Genomic DNA, 21,045 nt, shown 5'->3' with positions numbered 1-21,045 from the left:
TGGTCCTCACCTTTCACCCCACCAGCTTCCACATCCAACACTTATTTCTCTGACATTTCCACCACCTCCAATGTGATCCCATCAGTAGTTACATCTTCCTATCTCCACCCCTTTCTGCCTTCCACACAGACAGCTCCCTCTTCTATTCCTTGGTTCACTCATCCCTTCCCACCCAAATCACCCGCTTCCCAGGTATCTTCCCCTGTAACCGCAGGAGATGTAACACCTGTCCCTATAGCTCTTCCCTCACATCAACCCAGAACCCAGCAATCCTTTCAGTTGAGATGACGTTGAGTCACATGACCAACCTCATCCTCTGTGTGTAGGAAGGAACTGCAGGTGCTGATTTGAACCGAAGATATACACAAAAACATCACCCATTTCTTCTCTCCAGAGATGCTGCCTGTCCTGCTGAGTTACTCCAGCATTTTGTGTCTCATCCTCTGTGTTCCAGATGTGGCCTCCTTTACATTGGCGAGACCAAGTGTAGAATCGGCCGACTGTTTCGCTGAACATTTGCGCTCGTACTAAACCATGGCCTACTGGATTTCCCGGTTGCTAACCATTTTAACTCCCCTTCTTGTTACTACAGTGACCTTTCTGTCCTGGGCCTCCTCTATCGCCATCTGGTTCTTGATTCCCATATTCTAGATAAAATACTATGTACTCATCCTAATTTTACTTCGGAGTCACGTGAGTGATTCCGTGAAGATCCCAGCCCAGTGCGCAGGTGCGGCATTATCGCACAGCTGTGCAAACTGCGGCCAGCGGGAGTCGGGCGCTCCCGCAAACCAAGGACGTGAGGTAAGTACTTACCTTAATCGGGCCTTGTGGTTTTCTGCTCCAGGGGGAGCAAAGCAGCAGAGGAAGCGGCCCCCGTTCGACTCCAGGGAAGGAGCCGACAGTGGAGGGGGATAGGCGCAAACGGGACCGCACAGGCTGCGGACCGCTGCAGGGAGCTGCGCTATGCCGGTCCGCTGAACAGCTGTTTGGTTAACAGCAGCGGACCGGAGGGAAATTTAAAAACCCAACCGGCAGCCCTGCAGACTCCTGACAAGGAGAATCGCCGCCCGGGAACCGCTGCAATGCCGCCTGAAAAACGGCAGGCAGCCTCTAAATACAGGTAAGACAAAAACCTTATCAATTTACAGGTTCTATAGGAATCAACTTCCTCCAACACTGGAACAGGCTGGAGACAGCAAAAATAAGTATGTCTGTCTCCCCAAGCCAGAGGAGGTCATGGAGTTCAAAACCTCCAGGAGAAAAGGGGCACTGGCTGAATGCCAAGGGAGCTGACACTCCTACCCCAGTGCTATTGCACTAGCCATCTCCCTTGTCGAGGGATTGATGCAACAGCAGAGTTTGAGCTATGCCTCCTCCAATTTATAGCACACCCTATTGCTCCCTCTTTTGAGGCTAGCTAAGGAGGCCAGGGCTGGGCTGGCTTAAACGCTGGGCAGGCGGACGAGAACAGCAGTATGCCAGGGGAGCAGGATCAGGAAGAGCTACTGGGTGTCGTGGGCCACTACATGGCTCCTCCACGCGACCATCTTTCCAAACAAAGCCCAGCAGGAGTAGGCCTTTCCAGAGGCAAATCCGCAGGCAGCTGGGTCAGCAGACTCGCAGACAAGAGCTAAAAGCAGCGAATTCTGAAGCTCCTAACCGAAGGGTCAAGATGTCACCGCCTTTGCTCGTTTTTTCCACGGACCATACTCACCTGGCAGGCGAGACGCCATGATCACCAAGGTGGATCTCCCAGGATGAGACTATCCCGTTGCACTACGAGTGTGCTGACGCCTAAGATGTTCCCAAATTTGGGATACTCGACTGAACAATGGTGCATATAGACCTGCCCGCAACCCCAAATATACGGGGCTATACAAACCGCTGCTGCGGGAAGAGAGGCAGCTAAACCTGTGCGCCTCATGAGGGCAGGCCATGGAACGAGCAGGACATCGCATCCAACACCCAGCTGGCAGCACCCCTCGGCATCCACCAGCAATATCGAACAAGGCTGGTGAAAGCCTGGCGACCGCTTTACATTACCCCCATAGTTCTTTTTAGACAGGGGCCCAGAGCGGAGCCGTGGGAAAATGCGCCGCCCCACCGACAGCACCAGCATACCAGCAAAACTAGGCCTTCATGAAAAAACAATAAACATGGAGGTAGGTAGTCTGGTTCCTCCCAGTTTACACTAAATAAGGGTGTTTTACTAACTGCGGGGGGGGGGGGGGGGGGGGGGGGGGGGGGGCATTTACACTTGTTGATAAAGCATGGGATGCTGTCACAAATAACTAAAATATACTCAACAGTATTAGTGGATAAAAACGAATTCAAATTGGGCATATTACCGCCAGTTCAGCAATGCGCCCAAAGGGCATTTTCTCCCTCTAAGAAAGAGAAGTGAGAAGGTCAAGCTGAACTAGAAAGGCTCATTACTAAACGGATCATGGGAGTAAACATGAACCATTGGAATTTGTATCGAATATATTCACCAAAACTACAAAAGATGGTGAATGTAGCATCATCATTGATCTAATATCACTAAATAAATCTGTTGAGTATATACACTTTAAGATGGAGACGGGTTTTTGTCACTGCCAGACATCTGATCTCCAAAGGATACCTATGGCGAGCATTGATATGGAAGATGCTAACTATCTTATACCCATACACTAGGATCATTATAGATACCTAAAAAATTTTACCTGGATAATGGATATCCCGGTTAGGGCAACTATGGGAGCATAGAGCATTCCCAATGGTCTAACCTCAGCCCTAAACTATTATAAATATTAAAAATGGCCATGAAAATATTAAGAAAACAAGCATAATCATGGCATATATTGGATGATATCCTCATATTAGGGGAAACAAAGGAATTAGCTGTGGCAGCAGTTCTAGCTACGAAACAGCTCCCTAAAGCTCTGAGGTTCATCCCACGCCCAGATAAACCAGAATTGAAGCCGTTAACTACCATGGATTATCTGGGCTTCAATAACAATTCCATCCATATGACTGTTACTTTGCCAAGGTACTTGGGTCACTATAATCAAATCATGAATGTACCCACTGAAGCTATATCACAATTACTGTGGTGGGCAGACATATATTTGGCATAGTTTTCAGCCCTATTATCATCACCAATCCCAACTTGGTTATTAAAAACCGATGCCAGTACTTTAGGCTGGGGAACAACTAAACTCCATATCCAGCACAGGTAACAGAGGGACCAATTCACAAACATCGTTACTACACACACCGGGCATCAACTACTTGGGATTGGTGATCGCCTATTGGGCTAAAAAGCATATGCATTTCAAATGCAGCACATACCTATGTGGTTACGGATTGATAATACTATGGTGGTGGCTTATATCAACCATATGGGGAGCATAAAAATCATTATTGTGCAACAAATTGGTCAAACAGATCTGGCAATGGTGTGTCAAAAGACATTTTAACTATCAGCTGCCTATGTCCTAGGAAGCTAGAACACAGTGGGAGACACCACGTCACGGGTAAAAATTTATGATAACATTGAATAGATGTCAAACCCAAAATATCTGCTAAAGGTATTAAGCAGTTTGAAAGCCAGATATCAATTTGGTTGCACAAGACGGAATCACCAGTAACCTATGTATGTGACTTCGGAACTAGATCAGAGGCAGCAGCGATAGATGCCTACACGCTGGAATGGGGAATTTCTGCTTTGCCTTCCTCCCTTCTGCCTCATCAGTCGGGCACTTCGCAATACAGATGGAATCTGTCTCCGAGATATTGAACGTGCCCGACCGGCCTACACAGCCATGGTTCCCAGTTCATCACGACATGGTGGGCGAGTCACCTATGGATTTCCCTAGTGGACCATGGTTGCTGACTCAACCCAGTATCAGGCATAAGCCACCCATGCCAGAAAAACATCAAACTCCTGGGTGCAGGGTTTGAATAGACCTTACCAGGGACTGGGATTATCCAAAGGAACCATTACCACCATGTCGGCATCCCTGCGAACAGTCACCAAGAGCTAACATGGGTAAAATACTGCCACGACGCAGGGACAACATACCAAACTATTCAACCACTGACGTATTGGAGTTCCTGGAACATCTACACCATGACTAAAAGGTGAGTTACAGTGCCGTAATTACAGCATGGAGCACCTTGTCTGCTTATCTAAAACAGCAGGACAGCAGAGCATGGAGGTATACCCATGTATGGGATATCGGTGTGATATTGACATATCTCAGAGAATGGCACCAGCCAGATCCCTCAGCTTGCTCAATCTATGTTAAAAACGCTCATGCTTATGGCTCTCGTATACGCTCACAGAGTCCAGTCACTCCATAAAACTAGACTGGATAACATGGTGATTACCCCAGACGCATCACGTTCATATTCTAGGTCTGGTAAAAACCTAACTCGCAGGTATATGGGACTAGGCGAGATTATGAGTTCGGCACGGACTAGTAGGGTCGAGATGGCCTGTGTTTTCCGTGCTGTAATCGTTATATGGTTATATGGACCAGGAACGCCCAATTCACTGGTGGGATTCCGGGCCTACCCACCAGAGTCCAGGTTGAGTGTGGTGACCCATCTACTACAATATATAGACACAACCCACAATCTTAGAGGGAGAGGAAAGCCTATGGGTCAACCACAGAAACCCCAAGACGGGGTACGAGCCAAACCACTCCAAGGTGGCTCAAACAGGTACTGAAAGCTGCCGGAATAGATAATAATACATTTTAATTCCATTCCACTAGGGCAGCATTGATATCAGCGGCTGAACGAATGGACATCCCGGTTGACCACATTCTCAATACGGCAGAATGGTCAAGGGAACGACGTTCAGAACATTTTTTATTGTAAACCGTTGATAAACCTGATTTAATTGCAGAAAGAATATTACAAACTGCAATATTAATTTAAGCTCAGGGGAGCTCTTTATGTTGTTATTGTTAACAAATACCTTTCTGTTTCTTGTGAAAGCAGATCCACTGGTTGATTACGATAACACTTCCTCCCTCAAAAACTTCGGCAGTGAGTGAAATAAAAACTGTTACACGGTTTGAAATCACAGACCTTTGAAGTCTTCACGGAATCACTCACGTGACTCCGAAGTAAAATAGTAAGATTAAACGAGTACTTACCAGTATGAAGTTTGATCTGTATTTTATGAGGAGTTACGGTGAGGTATTACGTGCCCTCCGCTCCCACCCTCAATATATAGATCAAACTAATAAACTGATGTCTCATGATCTTTACTATCTTACTTCAAATATTGTGTCTATCCTGTGATTTCACACCGCTGCTTCGAAGTATGCCGCACCTGCGCACTGGGCTGGGATCTTCACGTAATACCTCACCGTAACTCCTCATAAAATACAGATCAAACTTCATACTGGTAAGTACTCGTTTAATCTTACTATTAAACTCCATTAATCATTCCTTGGTACACTTACCCGGCTGACTATTGACAACCTTATTTACCATCTATGATATTTTAATGGCATCTTCAAACTTACTAATCATGCCTTGCATATTCTCATACAAATTGTTCATATAAACATCTTCAGACTGGTCTCAACCTGAAATGTTACCTATTCCTTCTCTCCAGATATGCTGCCTGTCCCGCTCAGTTACTCCAGCTTTTTGTGTCTATCTTCAGTTGAAACCAGCATCTGCAGTTCCTTCTTACACACTAATGGATTGGTACATTGGGTTGTACGCTGGATGATGCACTGGATTATACACTGGGCCATTACACTGTTGGGGCCAAACAGTAGCATGTGTTGAGTGCAGTAATGAACAGTGATGTGGCTCACTGCCCATCTTGGTGTCGTGCACCAAGGCCTGTTCCTGAGTGTGATCACTGGGAGTAGTGGACACCATTATCTTCACCTACCTGATATTCGTTCTTGTCAATTCCAAAGATGAACAGCAGTTCTGCCAAAAATAGGCTGATGCACAGGTGAGTGTGGATGGTGGTCCTGATACTTTTAAGGGCCCGACACAGGGTGAAGGTGAGGACTGACAGCGCAAGGCAAACCTGAGAGACAATAACGCCGACCAGAGTGATCAGATGTAGATTGTGAGCATCATTCCCCTGAGGAGAAAAGAGCCATTGTAAATGAGAGCAATGTTTGAGGCATTCATACAGACACATGAACAGCGGGGTTGGCTGGTTACAGACCACATGTGGGGAATGTGTGGTTTAAATTGGAATCACGATCGGCACTGACTTTGTGGCAGCAGAACCTGTTTCTGCACTAAATGCTATTTTCATTAATTCCATTCATACAAATGTCATCATTGAAACCATACCTGAAATATAGCCAAGCCAACAGAAATAAGAATTTTTCCTTTGCTCCATAGATGCTGCTTCACCCGCTGAGTTTCTCCAGCTTTTTTATGTACCTAAGAATGAATTAATCTTTTCCAGGCTGTAAGTCTGCAATGAGGGTGCATTCAGGTCAGTGCTTTGGATTAGGCTAGTTGGAATTTATATTAATGACCTGGGGGCAAGGACGCAGTCATGTTTGTAATAGATTTTAGTTTTGTTTAGAGATACAGCATGGAAACAGGCACTTCAGCCCACCGAGTCTGTGCCGACCAGCGATCCCCGCACATTAATACTATCCTACACATACTAGCGCCAATTTACACTTATACCAAGTATACAAACCCAAGACAATTAACTTGCAAACCTGTACGGCTTTGTAGTGTGGGAGGAAACCGAAACTCGGAGAAAACCCACGTGGTCACAGGGAGAATGTACAAACCCCGAACAGAATGCACCATAGTCAGGATCGAACCTGTGTCCTCTGGTGTTGCAAGCACTGTAGGGCAGCAACTCTACCGCTGCACCACCGTGACGCAGATGAAATAAGATGCTGAATTATGTTTGGACTCTGCAGCAGGAGAGACACCAGGATGGTGTGTTACCTCCCTGGTACTAGGACAGGACGTCCCTGAGCAGCTGCACCACATCCTCAAGAGTGAGGGGAAGCAGCCGGATGTCGTTGTGCATGTTGGCACAAATTATATACATCGGAAGAGGAAGAAGGTTCTGCAACAAGAATTTATGGAATACGGTAGAAGACTGAAAAGCAGGACCTGCAGGATAGTGATCTCAGGATTGCCTCCAGTACCTCGTGCTAGTTAAGGTAAGAATAATAAGACAGGGGAAATGAATGTGTGGCTGAGGAGTTGGTGCAGGGGGCAGGGATTCTGGATAATTGGGATTTCTTCCGGGGCAGGGTTGCAAAAAGGGGGACGGGTTGCAACTAAACGTAACCAACATCCCAGCGGGAAGGTTTGCTAATGCTACACGGGAGGGTTTAACCTCGATTGGCAGGTGGGTGGGATCTCGTGCAGGACATGACATTGAGAGGCTAGAAGTTGGTATGGAGGATGGTGTGGGAAAGGTTAGTGGGCAGAATAGGTAGGAGAGCGAGGAAGGAAGGTTGGCTTAAACTACACTATCTTACTGCAAGGGTCCTGCCGGGTAAGACAGATGAGATTAGGGCATGGATAGGTACGAGTGACTGGGACATTGTAGCCATGACTGAAACCTGGTTAAGGGAGGGGCAGGGCTCGCAGCTCAATGTTCCAGGGTACAGGAGCTTCAGGAGAGACAGGGGTGAGGAGAAAAGAGGAGAGGGGATTGCATTGTTGGTTAAGGAAGATGTCACGGCTGTGTTGAGAGGTGTCATTATTGACGGTACATGTTGTGAGGCTATACGGGTGGAGCTGAGGAACAAGAAAGGGATGATCACCTTGTTGGGGGTGTACTACAGACCCCGAATAGTCAACAAGAATTAGAAGAACAAATGTGCCGGGAGATTGCAGATTGCTGGTGAATTAAGATTGTTGTTGGAGGGGATTTCAACTTTCCCAATAGAGACTGGGAAAATCATAGCGTGAAACATAGAGACATAGAAAATAGGTGCAGGAGTAGGCCATTCGGCCCTTCGAGCCTGCACCGCCATTCAATATGATCCTGGCTGATAATCCAACTAAGTATCCTGTGCCTGCCTTCTCTCCATACCCTCTGATCCCTTTTGCACCAAGGGCCACATCTAACTCCCTCTTAAATATAGTCAATGAACCGGCCTCAACTACCTTCTGTGGCAGAGAGTTCCAGTGACTCGCCACTCTCTGCGTTAAAAGTGTTTTTCTCATCTCGGTCCAATAGGATTTCCTCTTTATCCTTAAACTGCGACCCCTTGTCCTGGACTTCCCCAACATCAGGAACAATCTTCCTGCATCTAGCCTGTCCAACCCCCTAAGAATTTTGTAAGTTTCTATAAGATCCCCCCTCAATCTTCAAAATTCTAGCAAGTACAAGCTGAGTCTATCCAGTCTTTCTTCATATGAAATTCCTGACATCCCAGGAATCAGTCTGGTGAACCTTCTCAGTACCTCTAAGGCAAGAATGTCTTTCCTCAGATTTGGAAACCGAAAACTGTACACAATACTCCAGGTGTGGTCTCACCAATACCCTGTACAACTGCAGTAGAACCTCCCTGCTCCTATACTCAAATCCTTTTGCTATAAATGCTAACATACCATTTGCTTTTTTCACTGCCTGCTGCACCTGCATGCCTACTTTCAATGACTGGTGTACCATGACACCCAGGTCTCACTGCATCTCCCCTTTTCCTAGTCGGCCACCATTTAGATAATAGTCTACTTTCCTGTTTTTGCCACAAAAGTGGATGAGCTCACATTTATCCACATTATACTGCATCTGCCATGCATTTTCCCACACACCCAACCTATCCAAGTCACCTTGCAGCCTCCTAGCATCCTTCTCACAGCTAACACTGCCCCCCAGCTTCGTGTCATCCGCAAACTTGGAGATGTTGCATTCAAATTCCCTCGTCCAAACCATTAATATATATTGTAAATAGCTGGGGTCCCAGCACTGAGCTTTGCCACTAGTCACTCCCTGCCAATCTGAAAAGGACCCGTTTACTCCTACCCTTTGCTTCCTGTTTACTAGCCAGTTCTCTATCCACATCAATACTGAACCCCCAATACTGTGTGCTTTAAGTTTGTATACTAATCTCTTATGTGGGACCTTGTCAAAAGCCTTCTGAAAGTCCAGATATAACATATCCACTGGTTCTCCCTTATCCACTCTACTCATTCTATCCTCGAAAAATTCTATATGATTCGTTAGACATGATTTATCTTTCGTAAATCCATGCTGACTTTGTCCAATGATTTCAACACTCTCCAAATGTGCTGCTATCTCATCTTTAATAACTGACTCTAGCAGGTTCCCCACTACCGATGTTAGACTAACTGGTCCGTAATTCCCCGTTTTCTCTCTCCCTCCCTTTTTAAAAAGTGTGGTTACGTTTGCTACCCTCCAATCCTCAGGAACTACTACAGAATCTAAAGAGTTTTGAAAAATTATCACTAATGCATCCACTATTTCTGGGCTACTTCCTTAAGTACTCTGGGATGCAGCCTATCCGGCCCTGTGGATTTATCGGCCTTTAACCCATTCAATTTACCTAACACCACTTCCCGGCTAACTTGGATTTCACTGAGTTCCTCCATCTCATTTGACCCGCTGTCCCCTGCTATTTCCGGCAGATTATTTATGTCTTCCTTAATGAAGACGGAACTAAAGTAGTTATTCAATTGGTGTGCCATGTCCTTGTTCCCCATGATCAATTCACCTGTTTCTGACTGCAAGTTAAGGGTTCAGATAGGGTGCAATTCCTCAGGAGTTTTCTTAAGCAGTATGTGGAGGCCCCTACACGTGAGAGGGCAATGCTGGATCTAGTATTGGGAAATTGGGAACGGCAAGTTAATGAAGTGTGTCTGGAGGAGCCTTTTTGGACCAATGACCACAGTTCGATTAGGTTTAAGAAAGTTATGGATAGGGACGGAGAGGGTCCACATGTTAAAATGCTCAACTGGGGTAAGGCCAATTTGAAGGTATAAGAGAAGGTCTCGCTCAAGTTAACTGGAGCAGGTTAAGGAAAGGGACATCAGCCAAGTGGGATGTTTTTAAACTATGGGGAGATTCCACCTCTGACCGAGAAGATCAGAATGAGGAGGATGAAGTTCGCTGGTCACTGCCACCGTCACCCAGAAATGGCAGCAACAAGGTTGTGTTGTGGGAACCCACCCATGAAAGACATGACCTGGGACGGCCAATCACAACGATGCTGAAGACGTTGATGGAAGACACATGTGTAGAGACAAATGAGGAGCTTGCCAGCTGCATGGAGGACAGAGATGTGTGGTGCATCCATCACCGTGCCCGTCGGAAACCAGCACCACTGCGTCACTAATGTTTTCAATGATGATGATGATGATGATGGATGTCAGAAGACAAAGAGTGGCAATAAACTGGGCTTTTTGTGGTTGGCTGATAGTGGAATTCTCTGCAACAGAAGGCAGTGGCAGCTAATTCACTAGTGGTTTTCAAAAGAGAGTTAGATTTTCTAATGAGAAAAGTGCAATTACTCTGACAGCGGGAGATTGAGGAACAGATGCATAGACAGTTTACAGAAGGATGCAAAAGCAACAAGTTGGTGTTGTGGGTGATTTTATCTTCCCCAATATTGACTGGGAATTGTTCAAAAGCTTCAGATGAGGTAGAATTTACAGGTGTATCCAAGAGTATGTTGATAGTCCAACACAAGGGGGTTCCAGGTTGCCTCGTGTTGGGAAACAAGCTTGGCTGGGTTATTAAATTAACATATTAAGGGGCAGCACAGTCTCTCAGTAATTGAGTTGCTGCCGTACAGCGCCAGAGATCCAGGTTCAATCCTGACTACGGGAGTTGTCTGTATGGAATTTGTACCTTCTCCCTGTGACTGCAGAGGTTTTCCCTGGGTGCAGTTTCCTCGCACACTCCAATGTACAGGCGTGTAAGTTAATTGGCTTTGTATAGTGTAAATTGTATCTAGTATACAGGATAGTGCTAGTGTACGAGGTGATCGCTGACAGTGGGCCGAAGGGCCTATTTTCCTGCTGTATCTTTAAAGTCTAAAGTAAGGTCACTGGTGTTTCAGTGAAAGAGCATTTTGGGAACAGTGATCATAACTGCAAAGGTATTCAGATAGTTATGAATAAGAATAAGTCTGGACCTTGTGGTACTAAGTGGGGTTAGGTGCATGCAGCATTATTAGGCATCTGCTAGGGAGAGTATATTGAGAGTATCGGTTATTGTTTAAGTCCACATCTGACATGTGGAAGTGGTTTAAAGACCAGCTGACCAGAGTTCAGGACCACATGTTCCAGTGAGGAGGAGACATAGGATGGATCATCAAAGAGGTTGCAAATTTGGTCCAAAAAAATAGGGAACTTATGTAAGGTTGAGAAAGATAAAATCAGACAGGAACTTTGAGGAGTATAAAGCCACAAGGAAAGAAGCAGGCAATTAAAAACTTCAAAAGGGAGAACAAAATGGTTTGGCTGAGTAGGAATAAAGGAAAGTCCTGGGCTTTTTATACGTATATTACATATAAACAGATAAATGGAAATAGGTAGGACTGTTGAAGGCTCAAGTGTGGATTTATGCATGAAGGATATAGATGAGATACATTGCATCTGTTTTCACCAAGGAGAAGGATGTGGAGGTTAGTGAGATCAATGTGGAGAATACTAATACATAGTGGCACAACTGGTCAAGTGGTGTTAGGGACAGTGCCAGAAACCTTGGCTCGATCCTGACCGAGGGAGCTATCTGTGAGGTTCATAAATCCACAAGTTCTGGGAACACAATTAGGCCATTCCGCCCATTGTCGACTTTGCCGTTCAACCATGGCTGATCTGTTTTCCCTCTCAACCCTATTCTCCTGCCTTCTCCCTATGATCTCTGGCATCCTTTCTAATCAATCATTTGCCAATTTCCACCTTAAAATTACAAGATTTAAAGTGGCAAACTCTACTTTAAAGCGGCAATGAATTACACAGATTCACAACCCTCTGACAAAAGAAATTCTACCTCATCTCCTTCGTAAAGGTACATCCTTTTATTCTAAGGCTGTGCTCTCTGGTCATAGACTCTCCAACTCATGGAAACATCTTCTCCACCTCCACACAAACCAGATCACTATTCGATGTTTCAATGACCCCCTCATCCTAGATAATACCTCAGGACTGCTCACACGTTGTTGGGAGGATGGTTCAGTTATCAGGCAATTGAACCATTCCACCAACAACTAGTCCAGATCTACTATCTACCTCATTGGAGACACTCGGACTATCTTTGAACGGACTTTACTGGACTTTATCTAGCACTAAACATTATTCACATTATTCGCTTTATTGTGTATGTGTACACTGTAGATAGCTTTATTGTAATCATGTATTGTCTTTCCGCTGACTGGTTAGCATGCAACAAGCTTTTCACTGTACCTTGGAACACATGACAATAAAGTAATCCTTCTAAACTCCAGCGAGTACACGCCCAGTGCTCGTCATCATACATTAACCCAATCATCCCCGGGATCATTCTCATAAACCTCTAACCCTCCAATGCCAGCTCATCGCTCCTCAGACAAGGGAAACAAAATGCTCACAATGCTCTGACAGTGCCTTTTAAAGCCTCAGCATTACATCCCTATTTTTATATTCTAGTTCTCTGGAAATAAATGTTAACATTTCATTTGATTCCTTACTACCAATTCAACGTGCAAATTAACCTTTAGGGAATTCTGCTCCAGCATTCCCATGTCCCTCTGCACCTCCACTTTCTGAATCCTCTGCCCCTCTAGAAAATAGTCTACGACCAAAATATTCCTACTCCCAAAGTTCATGACTTCACAATTTGCTATGTTGTATTCCCTCTGCCACTTCTTTGGCCACTCTCGCAACCTATCCAAGACCTTCTGCAGAATCCATGCATCGCTGACACTACCTACCCCTCCATCTATATTTGTGTCATCCACAAACTTGACCATGGTTCAGGTCGACGGGGTAGTGAAGAAAGCATTTGGCACGATTGCCTTCATTGGGAAGGGTATTCAGTACAATGGATGGTTTATCATGATACAGCTGTACGTGTCGATGGTGAGATTACAAATGGAATACTCTATGCAGTTCTGGTTGGCAGCTACCGGAAGGATGTCACTATGTTGGAAAGGGCACAGAAGAGATGCTCCAGGATGTTGACTGGACTTGCTGGCTTGAGATATAGGGAGAGGTTTGAGAGCCAGGGACTTTTTTCTTTGGAGTGTCGGAGGCTGAGGGGTGACCTTAGTGGCTCAGTCTTTCTCCCAAGATAGAGGATACTAAAACTAGAGGGCATAGTCTTAAGTTAAGAGGGGAGAGGTATAAGTGGATCCTCTGAGGCAGCTTTTTCACTCAAGTGGGAGTCAGTATCTGTAACGAGCTGCCAGAGAAAGCAATAGAAGTGGACACAATTAGGACTTCCAAAAGGGTTTTGAACAGGTATAAGAGGAAGGGTTTAGGAGTGCTGTGGGCCATATTTAAGGTAAATGGAACTACCCTAAATACCAAGCTGGTTGGCATGGACAATGTAGGCTGAACAGCCAGTTTCCATGTTGTATAGCTCTATCACTATCACAAAGGTTCATGGAGCTAGACAGAAAGGAACAGGCAGGAAGAGGTTTAACTGGCTTACAGATGGGAGACAGAGGGTTATGGGGAGAGGCTGGAGATCTGTGACCAATAGTGTTCCACAGGGAACTGTGCTGGGACATCTGGTGTGTAGTTTATAGTTTAGTTCAGAGATACAGCGATGAACAGGAACTCCAGCCCAACTCGTCAATGCTGACCATGCCTAACTGAGCAAGTCCCATTTGCCTGTGTTTGCCCATATTCCTCCAAACCTCTCCTATGCAAGTACACCGTCGCCCTTCGTGTCTCATTTCAATCTATTCCCTCCCCTTTTAAGCCTGTGCGTTTACGTTTAGACTCCTCTACCCTGGGGAACGGTCTGTAGTTATTCACCTTAACTGTGGCCCCATCATTTTAGACACCTCCCACTCACAACCCCGGCTCGTGCGGACTGTACCTCTATTACATCCAGGGCCATGAGCACCGCAAAGCTTGTCAGGTGCGTACAGTTGCACACTGTGTATGTTGCGTTGAACTCGACCAATTGGCAGCCTTGAGTGGACCAGCTGAAGGATGAACTCTTCCAGAAGACACACTTTGCACTCTTATTATTGTGCTGGTGAGAGAGAAAAAATATTTAGCATCAACTAGACCAAGTATAGATGAGATGATCGAATCGCCGCACACTTACACCCGGTCCGCCAAGAGTGGATCTCCCAGTTCTAACCTTATTAACTTCCTTTCCCATTCTACATACTGACCTTTCTGTCCTGGACCTCATCCATTGTCAGATTAGGGCCACATGCAAAGTGGTGGAACAACACCTCATATAAATATGAATAAGTGTTCTGACCTGAAATGTGGCCTGTCCGTTCCCTCCAAAGATGCTGCCTGAACTGCTGAGTTACCCAGCACGTGTGTTTTACTCAAGATCACAGCATAATTTTACTGAGTTCCCTAGTCTTTTGCTTTTTCTCCACCGTAAAAACAGAGGTGAAATATTTATTGAGGACTTCTGCCATATCTTGCAGCTCCACACATAGATGTCTACTTTAGTCTTTGAGGCACACAATTCTCACCCAAGTTACTCTTTTTATCATATTAAAATTTATTCTAGAAAGTCTTTGGTGTCTCCTTAATCTTCTCCACCAAACCTATCGTATTGCCCCTTTTTGCCCTTTTTGCCCTCCTCATTTCCTTGAGTGTACTTCTGCATCCCCTGTACTCCTCCGGGTACTTCCTTCTTCTGCCACCCATGCTCTTCACTCTAACAAGAACAAGCAGACCTTTAACTCTCGCTAGGTAGACACAAAATGCTGGAGTGTTTTCTCTCCAGAGATGGAGGCAGGATCTCTGGAGAGAAGGAACAAGCATTCCTTGAAGTCTCGCTACCTCAATTATATAAGTTTCTTTAGTGGGTGCTGAGAAGACTCACCAGGAGGTTGCATGGGATTAATTTTCAGTTCTGAAAGACTGGAGAGACTATGTGTGTTTTTTCTCATAATGGAACATCACTGAGGTATTATGATTTATGATGTGATGTTTCAAGGGTCGGCCGCAGGAAACTACTATAGATAAAAATGGAGAACTTTGTTCATGTAAAAGTTAACATAGACCAAGGGGATCTGAGGGGATGCATTTTCAGAGAGTGGCACACATTGCCTGAGAGTGTGGTGGGAGCATAGTCACTGTTGCATTTCATAAGTAGAGAGACACAAATTGTCGGAGTAACTCAGCATTGCCAGGCAGCATCTCTGGAGAAGTTGCACACATGATGTTTTACATAGAAACATAGAAACATAGAAAATAGGTGCGGAGTAGGCCATTCGGCCCTTCGAGCCTGCACCGCCATTCAATATGATCATGGCTGATCATCCAACAGTATCCTGTACCTGCCTTCTCTCCATACCCCCTGATCCCTTTAGCTACAAGGACCACATCTAACTCGCTCTTAAATATAGCCAACAAACTGGCCTCAACTACCTTCTGTGGCAGAGAATTCCAGAGATTCACCACACTCTGTGTGAAAAATGTTTTACTCATCTCGGTCCTAAAAGATTTCCCCCTTATCCTTAAACTGTGACCCATTGTTCTGGACTTCTCCAACATCGGAAACAATCTTCCTGCATCTAGCCTGTCCAACCCCATAAGAATTTTGTAAGTTTCTATAAGATCCCCCCTCAATCTTCTAAATTCTAGCGAGTACAAACCGAGTCTATCCAGTCTTTCTTCATATGAAAGTACTGACATCCCAGGAATCAGTCTGGTGAACCTTCTCTGTACTCCCTCTATGGCAAGAATGTATTTCCTCAGATTAGGAGACCAAAACTGTGCGCAATTTTGGATCAGGACCCTTCTTCAGACTGATTGTAGTCGGGTGAGTAGCGAAAAACCGGTAAGCGAAAAATCAGGGACAGCAACAGCTGATTGTAGGCTGGAGATAGGACTGAAAACAAAAGGGATACATAGTTTTCAACTGCGGGCTGGTTAATGGACCTTTAGTGGAGGAAGTGGAGGAGGGGGGGGGGCTTGAAGAAGGGGAAGGGGGAGTGAAGTGTTTATGTACTTTACATAAAACTAGATAATTCAATGCTTATATCAAAACTGCAATTTCCTCCAGTTTGTGTGTGGCCTCACTCTGGCAGTGGAGGAAGCCTAGGACTGAAAGATCAGTTGGGAAGGGGAAGTCCAGGTGATCTAGCAGGCCGAGCACAAGTGTTCAGTGAAACAGTCGCTGAGTCTACACTTGATCGTGCAAATGTTCAGAACCCCACATTGGGGGGGACAACGGATGAAGTAGATGAGAATTATAGCATTCAATAAATGTTTGGATGAGGACTTCAAACACCGAGGTAGAGCAGGTTATAGGCCAAGTGCTGGGAATGGGATTTGAACTAGATGTGTAGCCACTGGTCAGTGAGGGTGCAGTGGGCTGAATGACCTGTTCTTATGCTATATGAATGTGTGATCATAACCCACTTAGTGACTCACCTCCTGGCACCCATCTACCCCAAAGCAATTAACTCCCCCTCAACTCCAGAAGTGGTCTCACCTGGACACAGTTGAGACTGGTCCTTCTGCAGTTGTACAGGGTCCTGGTGAGACCACATCTGGAGTATTGTGTGCAGTTTTGATCTCCTAATTTGAGGTAGGACATCCTTGCTATTGAGGCAATGCAGCGTAGGTTCACGAGATTAATCTCCGGGATGGCGGGACTGTCATATGAGGAAAGATCTGAAAGACTGGGCTTGTATTCATTTGAATTTATAAGGGGATCTTATAGAAACATATAAAATTATAAAAGGACTGGACAAGCTAGATGCAGGAAAATGTTCTCAATGTTGGGGTAGTCCAGAACCAGGGGCCACGGTCTGTGAATAATGGGGAGGCCTTTTAAAACTGAGATGAGAAAAAGCTTTTTCACCCAGAGTTGTGAATTTGTGGACTTCTCTACAGAAGGCAGTAGAGGCCAATTCACTGGATAAATTTAAAAGAGAGTTAGATAGAGCTCTCGGGCTAGTGGAATCAAGGGATATGGGGAGAAGGCAAGCACTGGTTACTGATTGTGGATGATCAGCCTTGATCACAATGAGTGCTCATAGGGCCAAATGGCCTCCTCCGCACCTATTTTCTGCCAGCTTGTTCCAGTCAGAAGGACAAGGTGAGAGTGACTGGTTCCAGGAGGTGGCTCCTGCCTGTGTTCGTTACTGCGGCAGTCACAACTTCTGAGATCAGCTCCAGCTTGTTTTCATTCTTGCTGCCTTCCAAAAGGTTCGGTTCCATAAGAGAGCCCAGATATTTGTAGGAGATAGGACAACGGCAGCAACATCTGTCTTATGAAGAAAGACTGGATAGACTTGGTTTATACTCTCTAGAATTTAGGAGATTGAGAGGGGATCTTATAGAAACTTACAAAATTCTTAAGGGGTTGGACAGGCTAGATGCAGGAAGATTGTTCCCGATGTTGGGGAAGTCCAGGACAAGGGGTCACAGCTTAAGGGTAAGGGGGAAATCCTTTAGAACCGAGATGAGGAGAACTTTTTTCACACAGAGAGTGGTGAATCTCTGGAACTCTCTGCCACAGAGGGTAGTTGAGGCCAGTTCATTGGCTATATTTAAGAGGGAGTTTAGATGTGGCCCTTGTGGCCAAGGGGATCAGAGGGTATGGAGAGAAGGCAGGTACGGGATACTGAGTTGGATGATCAGCTATGATCATATTGAATGGCGGTGCAGGCTCGAAGGGCCGAATGGCCTACTCCGGCACCTAATTTCTATGTTTCTATGTTTCTATGTTTCTATCTGTACAAAGGAAATGTTAAACAATGAGCGCTTACCCTCATCGCCATGGCAACGTGCAGACATCAAGTGTGATTCAGTATATCAGACCAAGCATCACAAACCTAGGGGTTAAAGTGGACCCTGAGCTTAAATTTGACAGTCAGATCAAGGCTGTTGTTAAATCAAGCTTTTTCCATTTGAGGCAGCTGGCCAAACTAAAGCCAATTCTGTCAAGGCAGCACTTTGAGACGGTAATCCACGCCTTTGTTACCACTCGGCTGGATTGCTGCAATGCTCTGTATGTGGGGGTTAGTGGGTCCTCCATCGCCCGTCTCCAGATGGTACAGAATGCAGCTGTACATCTTTTAACTGGCACACATTTTGCACATTTTAGCCTCACTTCACTGGTTGCCTATTCAGTTTAGGATCCATTTTAAAATTATTTTATTTGCTTTTAAATCCCTGAATGGTCTTGCCCCGCCCTACCTATCTGAGCTTCTACACCCTTATACACCTGCCCGCTCTCTCAGGTCAGATAATCAGCTGCTCCTGAGTGGGCCTAAAACTAAGCTGAAGCTCAGAGGGGACCGTGCCTTTGCTGTGTCGGCACCCAAATTATGGAACAATCTTCCTCTCCACATTAAACAGGCGTCTTCTCTGTCTGTTTTTAAATCACTTCTTAAAACCCATCTCTTCTCCGTGGCCTTTGATACCCAGTAAGATGTCGACTTTATTTATTTACTTGATTTAATTTCTTATTTTTTGATTGTTTTTATTCCGTGGCTATTATTTTTACTCGTGTTTTATGTCTTTTAATTTGTTGTTGTATTTCATATATAATTTTTGCGCCTCATGTGAGCTGTCATGGTGTCTGTTTATGATGTCTTGTTTATTCTTCTGTACAGCACTTTGGTCAACGTTGGCTGTTTTAAAGTGCTTAACAAATAAAGTTGGATTGGATTGGATTGGATTCAGGAGCAGAGACACAAAGATTAATTTCCTGGTCAATGTCAGCAATTGGGAATAAAATCCTTCAGGTGGATCCGTTTCTTTTCTACTTTGGAGAAATGTATTTGTTTGCCAGTTAAATGTGATCAGAGGTGAGTTCAGGCTGATGATTGATTTGTGGCCTTGCCTTCCTTCCGATGGATTCTGGGTGTATCACGTGACATGGGGCAGCAGCGTGGGGATGGATGGATGTGGCAGCTCATGTGATGAAACAGTGTGGGGAGCCAGAGCTATGACTGGAGGATGATGGGAGTCGGAACAGATGAAGCAAACGTTTATAGTTGGCAAGCCAGCAAATGGAATAACCTGTCCAAATCTTTCCATTCAATATACATGTGGCATTTACCCCGATCATAATCCAGTGCTGAGCTGATGGAACCTGCTCAATACTTGGGGGTGGATTTACTCTAGATCACCTGGAATGCATTTTATCTGCTCTCCTCAATGTCTGGGATTGAACTGGCTTCAAAACCTGGAACTGGATGAATATGCTCTCGGGATTCAGGATTGGGCTAGAATTTTGCAACAACAATCTCTCAGGACTGGTGACGATCTTTATGATGTTGTTTTTCATTGCCCCTTACCATGTGAATCTATTACACCAGAATTACACCAAATTGGAAGACACAGAAACAGAGGCAGGAGTAGGTCATTTAACCCACATGTCTACTCCACCATTCAATAATACTGTCCTTTACCTCAGAGACACTTACCTGCACCAGCCCAGAATCATTATGTAATTCCCAGGCATTGTCTAGAGACCATCCCTGTTGGTTCATGGTGGTGGTGGCACTATCGTAAACTATGCAGCCCTGTTGAAGGTGCTTCCGCAGTGTTTGATCAAATTGATTGAAAGATACCGCATGGAAACAGGACCTTTGGCCCATCGAGTCCTCGCCAACCATCGATCACACTAGGTCCACACTAGGTCTATGTTATCCCACTTGCACATCCATTGACTACACACTGGGGATAATTTACCGTCCAATGAACCAACAAAGCAGTACTTCTTTGGGATGTGGGAGGAAACTAGAGCACCCGGCGAAAACCTATGTGAAGAACTTGCAAACTTCACACAGACAGCACACAAGGGTAAGATCAAACCCGTGTCTCTGGTGTTGTGAGGCAGTTGTCCTACCAACTGCACCACTCTACTACCCACATGCCTGCTGCTGAGAAGAAGTTCTCAGACTTAGACCCAGTGATGAAGCTTTGCTTAATTCACTGAAGATTATTCCCAACTTTGGAGAGGGTGTAATTTAGACAGGGACAAAAGTTGTCATGTTCCCATGTGCTTGAAACTCTTGTGCTTCTTGGTGGTAAAAGCCATGGGTTTGGAGCAGCCTGGGTGAGTAACTAATGAGTGAAACTCAAATCACTGGGCACCAATAGTGGAGAAAGTAAGTGTTCAGTGTGATAGGTGGGGTACTAATCAAGGGGATTGCTTCATCGTGGATGGTGTCAAACTCTTGACAGATGTATTTGCCCACATTCCTGACTTGTCCCTTGTAGATGGTGGAAAGGTTTTGTGGTGTCCAGAGCTGATACAGGTGTCAGGAGATGTCCAGCCAGGTGGTTTGACTGGAGACAATCATTACCAACCATTTGTGGTGTGAATGTCATGTGACATTGAATGTTTTCTACACCTTGCTGCCTGCAGCCAGGGGCCGCTTCATTAGCTGTGGAGTTGTCACAGGAATGGGACATTGTGCATCCATCAACAAACATTCCAACCTCTGATCTCCTGATGGAAGCAGCTGAGATGGTTGTGCCGAGGATACTGCCCTGAGCAACTCCTGCAGTAATGCCCCTGGGGCGGGATTATTGACCTCCAATGACCACAGCTGCCTTTCCACGAGTCTGATCTGACTCCATCCATTGGAATGTTTTCCCTTTGATGCACACTGGCCTGGTTTACCAGATGCTGCTTAATGCCACACTCCATCAAATACTCTGTTGCTGTCAGGGGCACTTGCTATAGATGTCTTTGCTCCATCCTCGGGTTTGTGAATCCCAGAGTTGGAATCAGCTAGTTAGTGATTGATGGAAGGACCTTCTATGTCTCCTCCCATCACTTTGATGATGATCGTGCACCAAGTAGTTGTATTCATTTGTCCTGCTTTTTGTGACAGGACATCACCTGGGCAATTCACCTCATTGGTAGGGTAGATACCAATGCTAGACTTACACTGGGTCAGATTG

General features: G+C 45.4%; 1 protein-coding gene across 1 annotated transcript in view; it reads right to left on the bottom strand.

Moving 5' to 3' along the window:
* The window catches only part of LOC129693993 (adhesion G protein-coupled receptor E2-like), a gene marked incomplete at its 5' end in the record, with an annotated part of 90,132 nt that overhangs the window by 26,479 nt on the left and 42,608 nt on the right, over positions 1-21,045 (bottom strand). Inside the window, 4 exon segments of the mRNA XM_055630716.1 lie at positions 5,877-6,109; positions 14,015-14,195; positions 17,216-17,369; positions 17,372-17,386. Coding sequence (XP_055486691.1) covers positions 5,877-6,109; positions 14,015-14,195; positions 17,216-17,369; positions 17,372-17,386 — 583 coding nt within the window.

This window comes from Leucoraja erinacea, unplaced genomic scaffold (assembly GCF_028641065.1).
Source record: "Leucoraja erinacea ecotype New England unplaced genomic scaffold, Leri_hhj_1 Leri_519S, whole genome shotgun sequence".
NCBI lineage: Eukaryota > Metazoa > Chordata > Chondrichthyes > Rajiformes > Rajidae > Leucoraja > Leucoraja erinaceus.
The sequence above is the reverse complement of the archived record's forward strand: the minus strand, read 5'-3'. Positions and strand labels throughout refer to the sequence as shown.